This window comes from Ooceraea biroi, chromosome 6 (assembly GCF_003672135.1).
Source record: "Ooceraea biroi isolate clonal line C1 chromosome 6, Obir_v5.4, whole genome shotgun sequence".
Classification (NCBI taxonomy): domain Eukaryota; kingdom Metazoa; phylum Arthropoda; class Insecta; order Hymenoptera; family Formicidae; genus Ooceraea; species Ooceraea biroi.
Window position 1 is genome coordinate 12,009,704 of NC_039511.1, and position 20,669 is coordinate 12,030,372.

Consider the following 20,669-nt stretch of genomic DNA (forward strand, 5'->3'; position numbering starts at 1 on the left):
ATAAAATAATAACTTCCTATTTAAGGCATGTAAAGACTACCAAAAGAATAAAAACTCAGCAATATCGGCATGCAACAAGAATTTCAAATTTATTATTGTCAAAGAAGTATATTTCCGCCGTCGAACAATGGAAAATACATTCGACAAATCGAAATATATATATATATATATATATATATATAGCGGATCAGATAGCAATAAATAAAAGCTCTAGAGACATTTCCAAACATGGTGATGCATTCGCGCTAAGCTGTTTCATCTCTATTGTAAGATCCAAGGCGATCAAGAGCTCTCGCGTCTGCTCCTGATCCTCTCTTTTTTTCACTATCTTTCTTTCATTTTTCTCTTTCTTCTTCTTTACCTGCAGTGAGGAAGACTCTTCCTTCTTCGCCTCCAATTCTTCGATCAGCGATCGATATTCTTGTTTTGCTCGATGTCGACCGCCTTCATAGCTGCTACTTTCCCGCGTGTGCTCCGTATTCGTTCACCTTCGTCTTTCGTATGTTCTTCGGAAGGTTCTCCTTTCTTTTCTGAACCTGTCTGTTGGTTTTGACTGGCCTTGATCCAATCAAGACGACTATTCAAGCAACTTCCGAACAGGCTTGGACAGACCGATGTCTTTTTACGATTTTTCTTCACTTCCGATCAAGTAAAATGATTGTATGATCGTCTCGCGTGCAATAAAAGTTAATTTGTGACATTTTGATTACAGTATTATATCACGCTCATAAAGTTTATAGTCATCTCATGGCGATCATTTAAATTATACTGCGCGCATATAAAATCTTTATTCACAGGTACAGATTGGAATTATGTTCTTTCAAATATAATTTTATTCTCCATTATAACCTCTTGTCTCTGTTCTTCTTTTTACGCTCTTTATACCCCAAATATGCCGTATTTCTTGCCGCTTCCAAAGTATATCAATTATTTTGTTTCCAGGCTCTCGCGACTTAAATATGCATAAATCTTGACATTATGATAAATTTTTTAATGAATTTTTTAATAAATATTCTAACGTTTGGATCAGAAACCGCGCTGAAACGGCTCATGTTGCACTCACAGCATAGGTATAAGAAGAACGGTAAGGACATAGCCGCTTCCGTAATAATCCCATTTAACGCCTGGAAAAACATCGTCCGGGCTGCTCCATGTCTCATCAACGGGTGCAATTAGGGGAGTTTCACTCGCTAGCTAGGATGGGGACGAGATATTCGCGACGTCTCCACCCTTGTCGAGGTAACACCTGCTAGTATTTGCTGAGAGTGGCCGACAGTTGGAATCGAGGAGGTCGCAGCCGTCCGCGTTCACACGTCGTAGCCTGCATCTCGTGAACCAACGCGCTAAATGCGCCCCGCTTTTTCCTACCTCAACGCGTTACCCCGCATAGAGATTAAACGACACCGGCATAAGAGCGGCGAGACCGAACTGGGGACGCTTTTCAAGCAAAAATACCGTTCGAATAATTGCGAGAATAATTGAAGCCGTAAAATGCGAGATAAAACAAGGGTGTAATTCGGGTGCTACACGAGCTGCATGAGTTATATGACAGAAAATTTATCGCCGGGAAATCGATTTAATGAAACTTGCTCTACTATAATGGCTGATCGCAGTTTTTGCCTCCGTGGTTTATATGATTGAAAAGTTCTTTCGATAACATTAACATTAATTGTTTGTATAAAATTGTAAATAATCTAGCTTATAAAACAGAAATAAATGTTCTAAATTCCAACAAGAGTAAGCTTTTTTCTCGCGAATAGACACCATGCCGTTATCAGACTGTCGAGACATATACAAATTGCAGAGCGGACTCATGTCGTCCGAGTACAAGCATGTAAAACTGGAGGCAGGCCCGACGAAGGAAGAAGATTAATTTCAACCAAAGAGGTTGTGGGGAAGGGGAAACTGCAAGAGAACCGCCGACAGAATAAAAAAATTCGCGACCGTTAGCCGGTTGCAGGTGACTGCATGCGTGCGTGCGTGTGCATGAGAAAAGAGACGAGGCTGATGCAAGTCTGACGCGGGTTCTCGCGATGGAAAGGCGAGCACGCGAAAGAATTCAGGATTGGAAGTGTGTAAGTGTAACGAGTCGTCGTCGCGAGTCTGGAAGAAAGGCCGATTACAGGCACGAGAAGGTGCAGAAGAAGGAGACTGGATGCGGGGCGGAGAGAGGCCAGAAAAAGAAGGGATAATTGAGCCCAATAGGAGTGCATGCATCGGCTGATGCAACAATCGGACCTTCGGCCAGCACTTCCCGGCCACGGAAGAAAGCGCCGATGATGGACAGCTCCTTGATCTCGAGATCTCGTGGACCATCTGACTTTTCTGTACCTTTCCCTCTGTTAATTAGTCTCGCTAATTAATCTCGCCGCAATTAGAACCATTTTATCGTGCCATTGAGTATCCTTTTACAATGCAAATAAAAAGAATGGATATTTATCTTTATGACTTTCAAGATACACGTATATGATTTTTAAGGTACGTGTACCATATGCGTATATAGGCTTAATATTACATTAATTTGCATTTTCATAATAAATCTAGCTTTTACATTACGTCAAATCTCTCTTTGTTTCGAACACATTCAACATCGCAAAACTAATCACATATTTATCACACTAGGGAATATAGCGCGATATTCCGTTATCTACAGTCGAAAATAGAAAAGTGTGCGTTCCATTTTTTTTCGTTAGAACATAAAACGCTTGCAGGCTGAAGGGCAAGTATAACGGTGAAACGTACAAGTTTGCCTTCCAGGGTCGTATATAAGAAATAATCTGCCGGTAAGTCTTATTATTTAAATGCCTTTTAATATCCTCGCAAAGAAAATGACAGAAATATTAAATAAATCATTATTGCAGTAAATCGTAAAAATAATAAATTATAAAATAATAAATTATTTGTTATCTCTTGGTTTAATAAAAAGCACATTAAATGAAATTTTTGACCGTTGTTTATAATTTAATAAACCCAAGAGTCTCAAGAAAAGAATTTAGAAACTGAAAAGGATAAAATTACATCTCAACATGCCAGTGAATATTTTAAAAATGCCTCAAGAGGACACAAGCTATTATCGGAATACTATTTCGTTTTCTTGATTTCGGGGTACATTAGTTTTGAGACAATGTTGATATATTACTTTTCACGTTTTGAGATATTATGGCTTTTCACAGGACTTGGTCCGTCCGAAATCTCTGCATCATGTGCATCCCTGCCGCCTTTGTTTCCATGGCAAAGAGTCTCAGAGATGCCCGTGTTCTCGAGGAGCCACGCAAAGACCGTAAATCTCGCGGTGGTGGCGAGCTCGAGAACGCTTTTTCCGCCGGAAAAGGCGAGGAAAAGAAAGGCAGGAAGGAGAAAAAGGTGGCGAGTGAAGAGCGTCGGGTAGGAGAAAGAGAACGATGGAAAAGGGGCGAACTCGCGCGAGCACTCTCGCGGAAATCAAGTAATTTCTCGGGGGACAGCCACGACTCCTCACTCTCCCGCCATTGTCTCGTTCATCGTTTGGTCGGAGAAGATTATCCCGCGACAAGGGAGAAGTCGCGACAGGATCATCAGGAAAGTAGCGCGCGAGAACTCGAGAAAAACTTTAGCGTAAGGTTGATCCTAAAAATGCAGCATTGTGTTATGGATGCACTATTCAATTTTGAATAGCGCTTGCGAGAAAATGATGAGAAGGAACGAGGCATGTGTAATGTCTCCTGTTAAAAAGTATCTTTTAGATTTTCGTTCATTATATCCTTCTGCAACTCTGACATTAAAATCTGAGAGCTACTAGCTGTACGTCAGATAAACGCGCGATATAGCGTGACACGCTCCGTTAAAATATTTTTCACGATATCGTCGTCATTTCCGTAACAGCCGTTTATAAGCGAGTTCAGCGCAGCGAATGTCAGAGGCGCTCTTTATAATTCCAGACACGAAATCGCGCCGAGAGAAAGTTCTTTTATTTTCCTATCGGGAAGCGCAGCCGGAATGAGGTCAACACGCCCATTTCCCGATGCAAATCGACAAAAAGTCATCGATCAAAGTTCGCATTAAAAGCTCTTGCATTCGTCACTTGTCGATTATTTAAGCCTCGAGTCTCGTTACACATGCACGCGGACAAAGCTATTGAAAATGAAAACCAACACAGATTTATGTTCACAAAGCTTCCAACGAGGTATTTCAACGTACAAATGGCGTATTTAGTTATCAATTCAAACAATAGTTACCAATATCAAATTTAGATACCAAGTGATTCTGATAAATGTAATAAAAATTGATAATAAATATAGTTTATTCTTCTAATATAATGTTACCTCATTGTTTACCTCTAGCATATCAATCCATTTCCATTATTTAAATATTTTTTAAATCAATTGCTAAAAGTTTGTACACAAGTTTTTTAAAATGTAGTAATACGAGAAAATATACTAAAACCGTACTACAAATATATCACAAATATAATTTGCCACGTATTTGTACGAATCGTTCGTTCACGCCACGTGAGGCTGTAGCTGTACTCGTGAATACCATGGATGATATTCGCGAGAGAGTAATTCCACAGAAAAAGCTCGAGAATTTTTCGCGTCTAGCACGCGAAAAATTATATACCTTGACCGCGGGTTGCAGCAATTGCGGAGTAACGGAATTACTGACAGATGCGGGGAAACGCGACGAATGTAGTAATCCAGGGCTCGATCTCGCGCGGAAGATCCTGCGGGAAGTGCGAAAGTTCAGCGCATGAGGTATTCATAATAGAGTGCTCTCAGTTTTACGCTCGTCTGTGCGAAGCGATGACATGTCGTCACTGAAAGATAGCGTCAGATAATTGGAAAGTTATTTCGCGGATGTAAGAGCAAAGCTACGCGGAATGCATGTGAAAGGTACGACAAAATTTCAGGATCTCGCGGTCAAAGGATCAGAGCTTGTTACGTAAGCATGAGCTCAGAAACGACTTTCTTCCGAGTTGCGCTTCTGTGCTTGACATATCCGACTAAAGAGGAGCTTTGAAATAGTAATATGTAATCGAAAGATATTAATTTAAATATTCAAATCTAAGCTAATGAATTTTGTTAACATTTTTAATATTTTAACTTTTTACTTACAGATGTATATTCTTTTCTGAATTAATGTTAATTAAACGTTGAATTACATTTATTGCATCTTCTTTCACACATTTCACACTAAAATGTTACTTGCCAACCATGAAATTGAATTTGTCAGAATCCTTCAACTGTGAATCTCGAACAATTTTATAATTAGATTTTTATTTTCCTACTAAAGAAGTATCGTCTCGAAATCCTTCAAAGGACCCATCCCTCCTCTTGTATTCATTTTCGTCTTTTTTATCCACTCAACCCCCTTTTGCTTTTTTTGGCTCATCTTAAGAACGCTAAATCCAATTTCTTCCTCACTGGCCGAAAGCCGCTATTCATTTACTTCCAGACATGCCAATGATAAATTAAATTCACCGCAATGGCATTCCGTACCTATAGGTAGGCATTATCACTGTCTGAATATATCTCCAAGCCATGAACTCGTAATAACGTACTAATTTCCCTTTGGTGCACCCTCGATGAAGTCGATGGATAGATGAAATAGATACATAGCTGGATAAATTGCGCGCGTCGAATAATCAACAATTTTGCGTATTAACGAAAATTGTCGGAAGCTCTTGTCTTCTAAAAGTTATTTAAACTCTCGTTAATTAGTTCAGGGATATCTTTTGAGCACGGATTTAACTAAGAGAAAAAATATATAAATTGTTATATAATATATATAATATTATTTAGATAATAATATTATATAGTATAATATTATTAACTAATCAACTATTATATAATTATTAACTAGATTAACATTTTTTTAAATATTTGCAATTTCAATTTAAACCCTCTATCTCGTTAAAAATATCGTGTTTTGAAACTCCACCGTTCTCCGTTCTTCAGAAATTACATTTCTGATTTTATTAACATTCTCTAATTAACACATTATTGTGTAAGTTAAAACGTCGCGTATTTTATATGCGCTAAACCGATATTAAGTGACTTGAGATTTAACTAACTTGAGATTTAACTGATGTACGATGACTAGTGAGATCTTGCGTGGTAGCGAATTAAACTGATAAGGCATGTCGTAATGCATAATGCGATTAATCATTTGTATTAATTGGTCTATATATAGGTCAACGCGATTTACGCGCTTAGAAGCATCATTCATCACAGAGAGCATGTCTTTCGCAATATTAAACGCGATAAAAGCGTATTGTGCGACGCAAATGTGTCGAAAGTCCAATTGGTTTTGTAATGCAAGGCTCCGTATATTGAACTTGACACCGGAAAACTATGTCAGCGCGTAGCGACGTAACTTACAAGTCGAGCAAAGATTTATCATACGTTTCTTTACTGCGCGTGTATTATGGACGAAATATATGTTATATATAGATATATAAAATTACGGTAATAACGATGAATTTTATCATTCATGTTGAAGTAATTACGGAATTTGCAATACACAAACATTTTCGAAATATCGATAAATGATCTTTCATATATTAGTATTAATACGAAAAAATATACTAAAACTGTACTACAAATATATCACAGATATAATTTGCGAATGCACTTACGATATCATCTCCGTTCGCAGAATAGTTTCGTTCGTGAAAAATTGGTAGATTGGCGCATCAGAAAAAATGAGAACAATCTAGCGAAAAAATTAGACAAAGATTCGGTTTAAGTGCCGTTATTAATCTGATATTTATTTCGAGCATTAATTTATATCTGTAAAATATATATGAAAGAAAAACTGCACTTCTTCCCAATAAAATAGAAGTTAGCTAAGATATAGAAATTCATAAAAAGAAAAATTGCTCAAAAGAGCAGAGAAAACCAAACAAAGAATATATTCTCTTAAAAATTATATTCAACAGTATATAATGAATTGCACTTATGTACTTCAGGCGGCAAAGGATGAAAGGATTAAAGTGAACGATACTGAGATGTGGGTAAGCTTCTATCTCGTCAGTAAATCTTTCTTCGCTGCTAGAAACCAAAGAAAGCTCTTGGCGCAGTTGCTCGAGGAATCGGGTAAAATGTACGATCGGAGGATTTGAAATTTTCAGTCGAGCGAATGCTGGCGTATTCCTAAACATGTACAATCCTTAAGCTGTCTACGCGAAACTTTTCCACGGACGTGACTTCGTATTACATCGTTCTCGACTGCCATATGATGTTATCTCCAGAATGCGCAAGTTTAAGGCCAGGCTTCTAGGAGATTTTGGTGTAAAAGAGATATAAATTGTAAATTAATTATCTCTCAAATATTTTTCAAATATTATAAATATATATATTGTACTTAATAATTTTTTAATAAAATCAATTTTTTCAAGATAAATTTATTCTTCAATGATTTGACACAAAATGTTCAACGAATGTTGAAAATAAAATTATCAATACCTCTACTAAAAGTTTCTGATTTGAAAAGAGTTACCACATAACATCGATTAATGTATTTTTATTTCAAGTTTTATTCAGAATTTTATTTATCTTTCGAATAGGTCAAAAGTGTACAGTTTTACAATAAACGAATATGTTTTCTTCCTTCTGTTTTCAATTTACAGACTCATCACGCGTAAAATATATGTTGCGTGCTCTCTCTATATGAAATTTAATTAAACTTATTTTAAGGTGATTGAGTTGATTGAGTTTTCATTAATTAATATCTCATCGTTCTACCTGCCGATCATATTTAATTAATATTGTAAGTATAAATGCTACTCATTATTGTATTTTATATTAAATTATTATTTATTTTATATTATTTATGTGTAAATATATATTTTTACACATATACATACACAATCCATACACATCCATACATATGTATACATCGAAAATATATTAACCGTTTTCTTCCCATCATTTTAATTATAGCATTTTCAAGAGTTTGATAACATTGATCCTTATGCAACTGTACAAAGGCGCGCGCTACATTGATTAATCTACTTCTTGTGACTACTGTTACTCCTTTGCAATTGCTTTGATGTCGTAAAGGTAAACACGACGTTTCGAAATAGGAAATGAATTTCCGTTGGGACATACAGACATGCGACAGTATACGGCGCGGCTCGCAGGGAAAGACGGAAATTCAGCCGGCAAAATGATGTACACTCGCCTGTATTTGAATAAACGACGACGCCAGATGACGTAAACTCGCGGGCATATATGCACGAGTTGTAAATTTGTCGGCTAGTGCACCGAGTATGCACTATGGCGCATCGTAGACATTGTGTCACTGGAGAAATGCAAGCTTATCCCGTGTTCTCAGGGGTGAAACTTGTGCGATTTGGGAAATAATAAAAGAGACGCTCAGAAAAGTTAGAAGCAGTTTCTGTATCTTTTATGTTCTTATCTTTTTTTAACTTTTCATCCGTTTTCACTCCGCATTAGAAAAATATATATAAGTAATCAAATAGTAATTGAAATAATGGTAATTATAATTTAGTATCAACACAAAAATTTTAAGATAAAGTTTTCGTCAGTAAGAACAAAAATATATAAAATGTTATCGCTAAATAGAATTTGATCTTACATCCATTATTCTCTGTTACTAGACACATATTTCGGATTTTTTAGAGGGAAACATTTGTTCTCGTGAAAAATTTTTCGTGAATTCGCGAGTTATACATGCTCGTGTCGAAGTAATTCGCGGAAAAGTCAATAAAAAAATTTTTAAGAGACGAAAATTGGTACTGAGACGACTGATGCAATACTTGCGAATACTGCGAATCCGTAAATGACACTCTGTCAACTCGAGCGAGCACGATTACGATCAATAATTTTTACGAGAACGATCGATCGTTGGGCGGACTCACGTTTGGCAAGAAGTGAAAACGGCACATGGGTTTATCGATATCCACAGTTGCTTTATTATGTAAAACTACGCGAACTACGTTCAGCTTCGAAAATTACACGGTACAGGGAAACTGCGACACAGGAAACCGCGGTGCGTGCTCAAGGAAACGCAGCGGCGCTAAATAATCGTCGAATAAAGTAAAAAGAATAAAGAAAACAAGAATGAAAAAAGTTCACAGACACCTAACGGTTGTGAGTGAAAGGAAATCACACACGATAAAGACATATAATTAAGATGCCACAGCGTATATTGAACGGAAATGATAAAAAAGAACATGCAATTGAGAGAACGCTGACTCGTTGTGTTTCCGACCGATCTCGTCTATCTCAAATACGTCGCGCTTAATTAAGTTTTCAGAGTATAAACTGTTGAACTCTTCCGGCAATATAATAAGCGATATATTTTGTTTCAAAAACAACGATACGCTATATTTAACGTTTGTTGTACGTTATATTTAACCAAGTTTATTTCAGTGTCATAAGATAAAAATAATAATCTGAGAACTCTGCCAACCGTATAATTTTAGAGAACATAATTATAATAATTATTTTTTTACTTTTATTAGATCATAAATTATAAAAGTGTATAGTTTTACTCTTTAATAATTATAAAAATTACACAATTGTTATGGAAAAATGATATATCTTCAACGTTAATTAGTAACATTAATTTCCTCAAACAAAACTAATATTGTCTTGAAAAGATGATTATTGAAATTAAGCTGCAAGATTTTTTTCCTGAGAATATTTTTAATTTCGTTTTACTCTCTCAATAATTACATATTTGTTATTTTTTAAGTGTCGTGTTATTATGGGCGCAGTAGAAAACGCATATTTTAATAAATTCAAACTCTCTTCACGTGATAAATATTGACCGCTATTTATTCTGAACACGACAACACGACGCAACGTGGATCGATATACGAGAATCGCCTGACAACTGTAAACATGACGTTGTCGTCATAAAATAGAATACGCGTTGTACGTTGCAACGAGAGCATGCGACTTCAATATTTCTTTGCGTTCGATATTTGCGTCATTCGTTTCACTCGTTCGTAGTGCGGTGCAGTTACGTTTCGCGAGGCAAAATTGAAGCAAAAAAATAGCATGCAATTTTTGCAGTTACATAGAAATTACAACGGCAATTGATTGCACAGGACTGATTTCTAATGCGCCTCCAATTGTGAAGAATTGCATCTGTAAATTCTGTCCGTTCGACATTTCTAGTAATATTTTATTATTTTCTTCAACAGAGAATTGTGGATTTGCGAATATCAACAAGACAATTTTACTATTTCTTAAATACTAAATTCGAGAAAAAAATTCGTCTAAAATATATCGAAACTTTGTCGAATATTTTATGTCGTTTCTAATTAATATACGATAACTCTTACATATAACACACATTAGCTCTATTTCTGATTATTTATAATAGATATTACATATATCTTTATACATAATCATAGTACACGATTAATCACGATTCAATAATCATAATTAATAGTCATCTAACTACTGCATCATAAATAATCGTAATTTGATTGATTTGATTATAGTTTGCTCGACTGTGCTCCGAACCGACGCGAGCCTTCGATAACGTTTCTGCACCGATTACGACAATCCGCGCGCAACAATCAGCAGAGGAAATCACGTCACTCAGAACTGTTTCATCCGGCAGCAGCTGAACGCGAATTACACTGCGAATGCTGATTCGCTGTCTCCCCAGAGAACGGCACGTCCCAACCAGTTCGAAACTGCATTAAGACGAAGACGCAGCCTCGAATCGAAGCACGAGCCCTTAAAGGTCGCAACTGCGCTCCGGGAATCTCCTCACTGGGGCGGAATTCGATTACGAACGACTTTAGTCGGAGAGATGTGCTACTTAGAGCCAAGAGCCGAGGAAATAGCGTCAATATCGAGAATGTCCGATGATGAAGAGAGCGAGAAGAAATATAGGTAAAGCATCGAAATACCGAATTTTCAGACTAGCATAAATTAAAAATATAAAATGTATATAGAATTACAGTCAAATGTAAGAAGAATTATGCACGTTCTGTCTTATCAAATGTCGAAGAATGCAAAGGATCTTCAAAGCTTCAGCTTTTGATTAATCTTATTTTATTCCTCGAGTAATGTTAATTTGGCATCATAAATCAAACTGTTAAATAGAATAATTAAATAAAACATTAAATAAAATACTAAAATTTTTTAAGGTAATTTCAAAGTTAATTCATATTTGCAATGTATAAAATCGTGCTAGTTGTACGTGCAAAATACACAAAAACGAAGAGACTCACTTTTGTGACGCGAGAATCTGCGGAGCTTCTTGAAGAACGGCATGCTTCTTCGCGATGTTGTCTCGTCTTTTCCGTGTGATTGATCTGCAAAACGCGAACGGAAGACGTTCACCGATCGAGATCACGATATACGATAAGAGGAGAGATCCTCATCCGCGAATGTGCCGACACAAAATGCTCGCGTCTCTGTTTCTCAGCGCGCATACGAACACCGTGTACGCGTTGCACAATCTCGCGGAGTTTACTACTTCTCCCCCGCGGTGGACCCGCACGCGTTACCACTTATCCCCCCTTTCTCACGTCCGACATTCACCACGAGCATGCTCCAGTGGATGCTGACGAATGGTGATCAGATATCTCTTAATGTCAGTAATTACATTTTCGAATTACATTTACATGTTCAATTGTAAAAATGAAACAATTTCTTTGAGAGCTAATCTTCGATTTGCGTTATTCAAATGCTCAATTAATATACAGGGTGTTTCCTAAGTAAGTAGACAAACTTAAGGAGGATATTCCTTGGCTTATTTTAAGAAGAAAAGGTCATATAAACATATGTCCTAAACTGCTTTGTTTTCCAAAAAAAGTACAGCACTGCAGTATCATGGCTGCAGGTGGACATTTTCAGCAGTTACTGTAATGTTATTATTTTTCTTTTTAGTTACTATTTTCTTTTTCGTTATAATTTTTCTTTTTGGTTACTATTGTTTTTCATTTGTTTCATTTGCAATAACACAAACTGTTCTATAATAAACGAAAAGTGAACGAAAACAGTGATGTACTTTTTTTTGGAAAACAAAGCAGTTTAGGACATATGTTTATATGACCTTTTCTTCTTAAAATAAGCCAAGGAATAGCCTCCTTAAGTTTGTCTACTTACTTAGGAAACACCCTGTATAAATGTTTTTGCACATAACATGATAGCATTGAATTTATTAATTTATTATTACTTTTATATTAAATTTATAAAGTTATTCCTGTTTTGTATTAAATTTCATATTAAATATTTTATAAATTAAATTTTATATAAAATATTTTATATTAAATTTATAAAGTTATCCCTGTTTTTTTATTTGTTTTCAAAAAAATGAAAAAATAGTGAAAACTATACATATCGAAAATCGTGATGATAATGGTGATAATGAAAGAGATCTTTTATCATCACAATCATTATCATAATCATTACTGCCAGTCGTTAAGGAGGAGGGTCCGAAATAGGATCGAAACGTTTAATATTTTACACATTCATAACAAGTCATACACATATGCAACGATACTCACGTCAATCAAGATTCTAACTTGCCTATTTAATTTAAAAGTTACAACAAAACCTTTAATTCGAATTAGCATTTTTTTTTATTTCTATCTCATAATAATCCTTTCAGCAATTTTATCAGAATTACTTAGAGCCTTGTCAATCTCTTCTTCAAAATAATTCCTCAAGTTTATAGAAGTATGTACATATATGTATCAAGGGATCTATCTAGCGTTCAGAATTTAAAAATTATTCTCAGCCATCGTCTTGTTTCCTTTCAGTTTCCGAGAGATTTGGCAAAAACCACACGATCATTTTTACGACCGTAAATAGAAAAGCAAAGAAACAAGCAGCAGAAATTGAACAGCCCGGTCAGCGGTCGTGGCTTCAATCTCGATCCTTCTTATCTATCCTCGGTGAGAAGGGTTAGCCTCGGTCAAGTTAGCTTAGGTCGCTATCGTTCGGATATCGGCGAATCCGTTTATTTTACGACGGACTTTGAGGCAATTGGAAAGCACGAAGTCGACAGAGGCAAGAAAGAGAAGAAGGAGAAAGAGAAAAAGACAGTCAAAGGAAGACGGAAGAAAGAAGACGAGTATAAAAGTAATTGACGGGTGAGGCAACGGATAATTGGTGAGAAAACTCAATTAGTTTGCCAAGCGAGACTTTGTTAGTTGTCGGAAAGTTCGAGCTCCCGAAAGGTCGCTGAAACAGAACAGAAAACAGGCGGCCTCGGTCGAGCAGTCCGAGCACGGCTCTCTTGTAAAAGCGCACTTTCTTCCCTCGAGTCCGAGAAGTCACGAGATCGCGGACGTGCAATGACGAAGTTCTAACCGGTTTTAAGAGATTTCAAATATGCATTTAAGACTTATTCAGAATAGTGTCTATTTATAGGAAATAAATTATGATATCATTCATTACACTAATTATCGCGACGTAATGATTAAACTAAAGTGAATGCAACTTCAATAAATATGTATACAAAACGTAATAAATATGTATACAAAAAGATTATATAAAACAAAGAAATTATTATATTTTTAGAGTCTTAATCTTTTTTTCTAGATATTGGAAAAATGAATGAAAGATTCACAGTTTCCGAACTAGGAAACATTATTATGTCAGCTTTTTATCACATTTTTTAATCATACTATAGCGATCATAAGGATATTCTATGTAAGTGGTATACATCGCAGATTTGATGTACGAGACGAGGCAATTTGCTTGTAGATAAGTATAACATATAATATAATTATTATAATTTAGGAAGAAGCAGAGACAGGCAAAGATGTCCTTCTTGGTGAAGCTAACCCACGTAGTTGAAAACAAATGCTCGAGAGTTCGAGCTTACCATAGGTATTACTTTCTGCATAATGCACTTTTGATTAAAGTTTCGCGTTACTTTAGATTAATATTGGACAATATCAAGAGAACTTATCAAGCAATTCTGCGTTACGCAGTGAAGAAAAGATCTCTTTCATCTGTTCTCCCTTTATAAACTACTCTTTTCTCTATTTTTTAAAGACACAATTTTGAGACGTTTTAAAGAAATATGTAAAATATAGCGATAAATATGTGAAAATAAATAAATGATATAATATCATTTGATAATTTAATGATCATAAACACATAATAAAAATTTATATACTACATGTGAATTCTGAATTAAATAATTCTTATATAATTCTTCAAGCATCAATAATAAGCCTGAAAATTTTTTATAATTTTTGAAAGCGAAAAGTGGAAAAAATTTTAATATGCACCATTTTCACTTTAATAATGCGATATGTAAAATTCAAAATTCTCACAGTGTACTTTCTACAAATATCTATATGAAGAAAGCGAGATATCTCTCTTCCTATATACGTATAATACTTAAAACAGTTTGTTCTGCGAACGCTTTTAAAATAAGAAGTTCTCGTGGCGCCTTTACACTGTGCCGAATCGCTTATAGAAAATGAGTCCAAGTTTCTCGAGGAAATCCAGTTCCGAAACAAAGTTGGCTCCGCTGCCTTCTATTCGTAACTTCTAGTACGCGTTTGAGCTGGTACGATTGTCGATTAAAATTCGCGAACGGCATGAAGAGCTAACATTCAGGCCTGGAGGCAAAGCTTAAATCGGTTGCGCGAGCGCGCGTTAAGCTCGCGATTATTCCACTGGGCCGACGAGAAGAATCATACGCACTGTTCTCGCGGATTTCATTAAAATCCTCGTCAAGGCAAATTTGCATATTATCCGACTAAAGCGCAAGTCTCACATTGCATTCGCTGAGTTAACAAAACGGAATAACAAAGATCGAATTTTATTCTCTGGTGTAGCCTATAGTTATCTCTTCTGCATGCATAATTTTGTTAATTATATTATAATATTAACAAAATTGAATATTAGAAATGAACATATTTTTATGTGTTAATTAAGAACTTTACTATTTGATATTTAAAATCTTAATTTTATGCAATTTGTTTATATATTTTGAATAATTCTAAATAATTAATAAAAATATATCTTGTATATTTTTTATTATCCAGGAACTAAGTCCTAAAAATTTTCTTTTTCTTAAATTAAATCAGCTTACATTTCTATTGATAAGTTTTATTTAATCATTCAATGTATAAATTGAGTGCAAAAAAGGAAATCTTTCATAAAACCGATAATCAATTTCGATCTGCAAGTATATATTACTTCGATATTCGCGAAGCATACCTGATGCTACTAATAACTAGACAGCGCTCTATGCAATTAACTCTATGCAATTAATTGCAATTAATTGCCACGATTTAATTTAGCGATCAGTTTTTCGCGGAATTAAAATCGTCGATAACGAGCGCAGATGATAGAGAATGAACATACCAAACGGCGAGAATTGTTCTGTATTTGTGAGATTCGCACAGAGAATCCTTTAATCTAGATACTGGAAGTTCTGGTATTGTTAAAGCTAATTTAGCATTGAAGCAGACCTTATGCCAACATTGAGCGCATACCTCCCGCATATTACGGAAATAGAGGTATTATTTTAATGATGCTATAACTGTATTTATTTCGCTTTTTGATGTTGCAATGTGGAATTGTATAATTAAAATAATAGAATTATAAAAACCAGAGAAAAACAAATTAAGAGATTAAATATAGCTTCGTAGATTAAATGACGCTTTCACAACTTTAGAAGTCAACCCCATTAGAACTGTATTTGCGTTAAAAGTAATATCTATTTTATACAAATACAATGTAATATAAATACACGCTCTCGGTAATCGCTATTGTTTCCCTTTTTAGAATATCGCGTGTCTACGTGACATGAAACACGAAAATCATCTCATTTCGAAATAAGAAAAGTTCGAAGCTACCGTAGCAAAAATGCCGTACTCTTGCGAAAAAAGTCTCGCCTCCAAACACACGGTATGTTCCAGATGAAAGAAAAAGAAGGAAAGAGTATATACACGGGTCAAACTTTTATGAATCCCTAGCGTTTTACCTCGAGCATGGTCGGCCTCGTCGACTCGCTCGTTACGCCGCAGCCTCCACGTTAATTTCCTTTTCTTTCACGTGAACAAAGCACGGATCGCGATTAACGATTAAACTGAGAGAACATGGATTCACACGGCAATCTTATCATTGTCCACTCCTTTTGAAATTTTTCAAATTGAGCATATCTCGTTCAGTCTATTTGTAATTTATGTTATTTTATCAGAAAATTTAGTATGTACAAGCTGTACTTAACTTATTTGATACTACGAAAGGATGAATTTGTCAGATTAATTAATTTGAATGTTTGCTTTTAGTCTACTGGTTCTTAATAATTTTTCTCATTTCTGAATTCCTCAGTGTATGTTATGTAACGTACAGAAATAATTCTAATTTTCATTCTAACAATATTTAATATCCTTTTTTGAACAGTTTGTAATGTGATTTATACGTTTTTTTATTTTGAATTTTCTTTTTCTTTACAATTTTCAAAATTCTCGTAATGTAATATACAGGGTGAGGCACCTAAAACAGGCCATCTGAATATCTCGGCTGTTATTGGTGATAGAAAAAAATGTGTCAGACCAAACTTGCATGGTTTCGAGGGACACATAATTTGTTGTAAATAATTTTTTATTAGGTGGACGCGTAGAGGTCATATGAAGGTCACTTCGTTTTTTTAAATGGTATGATATGTTTTTTTACGTACCATCTAATAGAGGGTTTGAAGATGCGCACATTGATCTACGGGTCAACATCATTCAAGGTCACTGAAGGCTAAAATTTCTAAGTGCTAGAACTTTTTCATTTCTGAGTTTACGGTATTTTCAATAGCAGAGAACTCTAGGCAATATAATAAATAATGATATCATCAACTCAGAACTTCTCGGAAAAGAAAAAATTTCTAAGGGCTAGAACTTTTTCATTTCTGAATTTACGGTATTTTCAATAGCAGAGAACTCTAGGCAATATAAAAAATAACGATAACAACAACTCAGAACTGCGCGGAAAAAGAAAAAATTTCTAAGGGCTAGAACTTTTTTATTTCTGAGTTTACAGTATTTTTAATAGCAGAAAACTCTAGGCAATATAAAGTAAATTATTTTCCCTTGCAGTTGGCCTTCAGTGACTTTGAATGATTTTGACCCGTAGATCAATGTGCGCATCTTCAAACGCTCTACGATCTAGATGGTACGTAAAAAAACATATCATACCATTTAAAAAAACGAAGTTAACCTTCATATGACCTCTACGCGTCCACCTAATAAAAAATTATTTAGAACAAATTATGTGTCCCTTGAAACCATGCAAGTTTGGTCTGACACATTTTTTTTCTATCACCAATAACAGCCGAGATATCAGGTGGCCTGTTTTAGGTGCCTCACCCTGTATATGAATTTTATATGAGCATAACGAGTTTTATGCGCACGTAAGCACAAATTTCTTTTTCGTTTATGCAGTTTATGTAAATATTACTGAGGGAGAAACGACACACAGGTATTATAGCAGTATCTTTTATGTTTAACAAGATATCAAACTGTTTTGTCGCCTCATTCGCATAGTATATTCAACAACGAAACTTTTACCTCAACTCTGAGCCATATCATGCCAACTTTGATACTTTAGCGTGGAGAACTATCGTATAAAAGTTTGATACCGATACTAATATCTGCTGTCATCGATCGGAAGCACAGAATGCGGTTGAAAGCATTACGAGAATATCAGTTGGTAGAAAAGAAGCAACAATAATATTCCATTTGCTATTTATACATTGTTTATACATATCCGTCATGCCTTTCTAAAACGTGGGAATAATATATTGTTATACATGGTACATATTATATTTGCATAATATGAAGCCCAATCATACTTGATTTATCTTGTAGCGTGACTATGATTGAGAGTGCATTCACTACCAACAGTTCCATTTCGATAAAACGCATCCCTTATACTATCAAACCTATTTCCAGCGATCGGTTTTCTGTTCCAATACCGACAAGTGCGATTTTTTAATGAAAAAAAAGGTAGCGACCACTTTTATGCACGCTGACAACACCAGAATGGAGATCATCAAGTACAGTTAGGTCTAATTGATAGGTACACGCTCGATCGATTCCTTGGCGCGAAGGACATACACATGCAAAATTATACGTTGCGTATCTCGAGAGAGTGATGCAATTAATAAAACCCGGCTTTCGTCCTTGCCGATAACATTCTCTTTCCTTCCGGGAATAAGTTACATTCAATGAGATTTAACTCTGCTTTATAAAAATATAATAATAAAAATAAATGTAATTTTACATTTTGTTGGGCTTCATTTTCACGTGTTAAATCTCTTCACATGCTAGATAAAATTCGCATGTATACATGTGGATTGCATACACGTATGGATACACACATAATTTGTATTAATTAACATACCTAGATACAGCTTTACCGGCTTTACGTTTCTTGTTATTATTGAGAGAAATTTAGCATAATTACTACAATATTCTACATTAAAGACAATGTGACGCAAGAAATGTATAAAATGATAGTGACGCAGCTGTATCTTAAAAGGCGGTTCGTCTGCAAAGTGAATTTACGAAAATCGAATTTAGCGAGTAAATGAGTAGACAGGAACAACAAACTCGACACCGTGTTTTCGCGTGACATTAATTAAATTGTCGTCGGGTGCGCGGCGCGTAATGGAGGTGGGTATAATGAGCGTATTTAATCAGTCTGTTTAATCAAGGTGTCCTTTTACAGGCGGCCGCGCAATGTCGTAAATAACCCTTGCTCGTATTTCCGAGACGTTTCTGTAAAAACGTAATGCGGATCCGCTTTCGTGGACGATAGCCGAATAACAGTATATTTCGGGTGCAACAATGGCGCGCAGATACCCTGTCGCTGTTATTTTTATTTTTCCACGCAATAACGGCGACAATCGGCTTGAAATTCTCTAAACGCGATCTATAATACTGTAATGCTCGATTTCGACCGCACAATTATCACGAAAAATGTGCAACATAAATATATATAATAAATAAAGAATTTTATGGAATTATAATAAACATATAATAATTATACGTAAAAACCCATTTGTAAAAGATTGTAAATGCTTAATGATAATTTGTTATAGATTCAGACAGTCAATGATTAATGGTCGATAAATTTAATATTGCAGCGACATATTGCTGATGTAATATCAATGATATTATGGCATTAATTAATGGGAGGAATGCGAATATTGCGCCACATGGGAACGTATTATGTGATTATTGTCCACAATATACCTCGAGATAGGGTTATAGGATAACGCAGACCGGCGTTATAATTAATTACATCCGAAGAGTCATTAGAAATCGAGAAAAGTCCCGAGAAACGCTGTCGCGAATTGATACGACAGTAAAATTATACTGAAAGAAATACACGATGATAAATTTTCGGTGAGATTACCTTCCGGAATGGACCGGAAGAGGAGCGAGAAATACGTGGCGAGAAGAGAGGAGAAAGGATGTAATCGGAGATGAAAGATGACCGAAGGTCGACTGGGCGTTTTACCGCTTGTAATTTTCCACCGAAGGGAAAAGTCGCTCTTGCCACTTCTTCAACGAGGTTCTTCATGGTAATCGGAGAAACCATTCAGAACTCGATCTTTTCGCGCGACGGTTTGCTCGGTATTTATTTTCTTCCCGATAGTTTCACGGTTTCGCGGAATTTCAATAAAAGTAGAGCCATAATGAAATTCTCTTAACGAGTTTTGTTTTCCTTATATATGTATATATCTGTCCATTCTGGAAGCTTTCGATTTAAGAACGTTGAATTCGCTACGAGTGAATGCAATTGTAATTTATGTAATTCAATGCAGGCGAAATTTAAAAAATCTAAAATATCTAAAATATTGAATACGCATATAGGAAGAGTAAAATATATAAAGCGAAAGTAAAAAATAAAAACGATATCAAAATTTCTGCATTCAAGATTTCTTATATTTATATAAAACTATAAAAATGTGTATAAAATTATAAATTAACAGAGATTTATTAGAAATTATGTAGCATTAATATAATATATGTATAGAATCACAATGCAGCACACAGAATTATAAGAGGTTCAATTTTAAAATAGTCCATGTGTTAACAATTCTAAACTATATCAATTATCATAATTTTATTTAATCTATTGATTTGATGTATTAATTAAATTCAAATGTATATATATATATTAGTCGCGCATTCTGGCCACTGTTTGATGGACGGACGAATTTTTCCTAAGCTGCATGCCAACAATTTTGTTAGATTCAATGCAGAAATTGTTTACGTTCTAAGAACTCATTCGTCTACTACGTGCCAACAATTTCGTCAGTCTTAAAACGTAGCGACTTCCTATTCAAGAATGTCCTGGCGAAATAAAAATGATTTCTAGACTTGGTATTAATTAAAATCTATTATATCCTAGAGATCGCGGAAGCGCGTACCAATTTCCATAAATCACGGTCACATGATCGACGTTTTATCCATGAGTGCAGTGACCATATGCCAGCGAAACGCGCGTGGTTTCGGTGAATAATTTCAGCGAATGTTACTAAAGTGGAACTATTGCTAAAGTGAGATTATTGATGTAGATCTGGGAAATGCATTCAAATGCTTGGACGTTACTAACATTTAAATTTAAATTTATGATTCATATATGGAAATGTTCAATTCATAGAAAATAGATAATAGAATTGCATTAGGAAGCATCGGATATGATTTTGTAAAGTTCAAAATCCAG

The 20,669-nt window shown here is 35.2% G+C and overlaps 1 protein-coding gene and 1 long non-coding RNA gene across 2 annotated transcripts in view; one reads left to right on the forward strand and one right to left on the reverse strand.

Annotated features, from left to right (window-relative positions):
* LOC105285155 (low density lipoprotein receptor adapter protein 1) overlaps positions 1-11,424 on the reverse strand; it is a 63,203-nt gene extending 51,779 nt beyond the window's left edge. The window contains exon 1 of the mRNA XM_011349157.3: positions 11,198-11,424. Within this exon, the coding sequence (XP_011347459.1) occupies positions 11,198-11,240 (43 nt within the window). The 5' untranslated portion in view covers positions 11,241-11,424. The remainder of the gene's footprint in view (positions 1-11,197) is intronic.
* LOC105285156 lies at positions 8,488-13,469 on the forward strand. Its single transcript, XR_895006.3, has 2 exons — positions 8,488-10,856; positions 12,734-13,469. It is a non-coding gene; the product is annotated as an uncharacterized LOC105285156 (long non-coding RNA).
* The last annotated feature ends 7,200 nt before the right edge of the window (positions 13,470-20,669 follow it).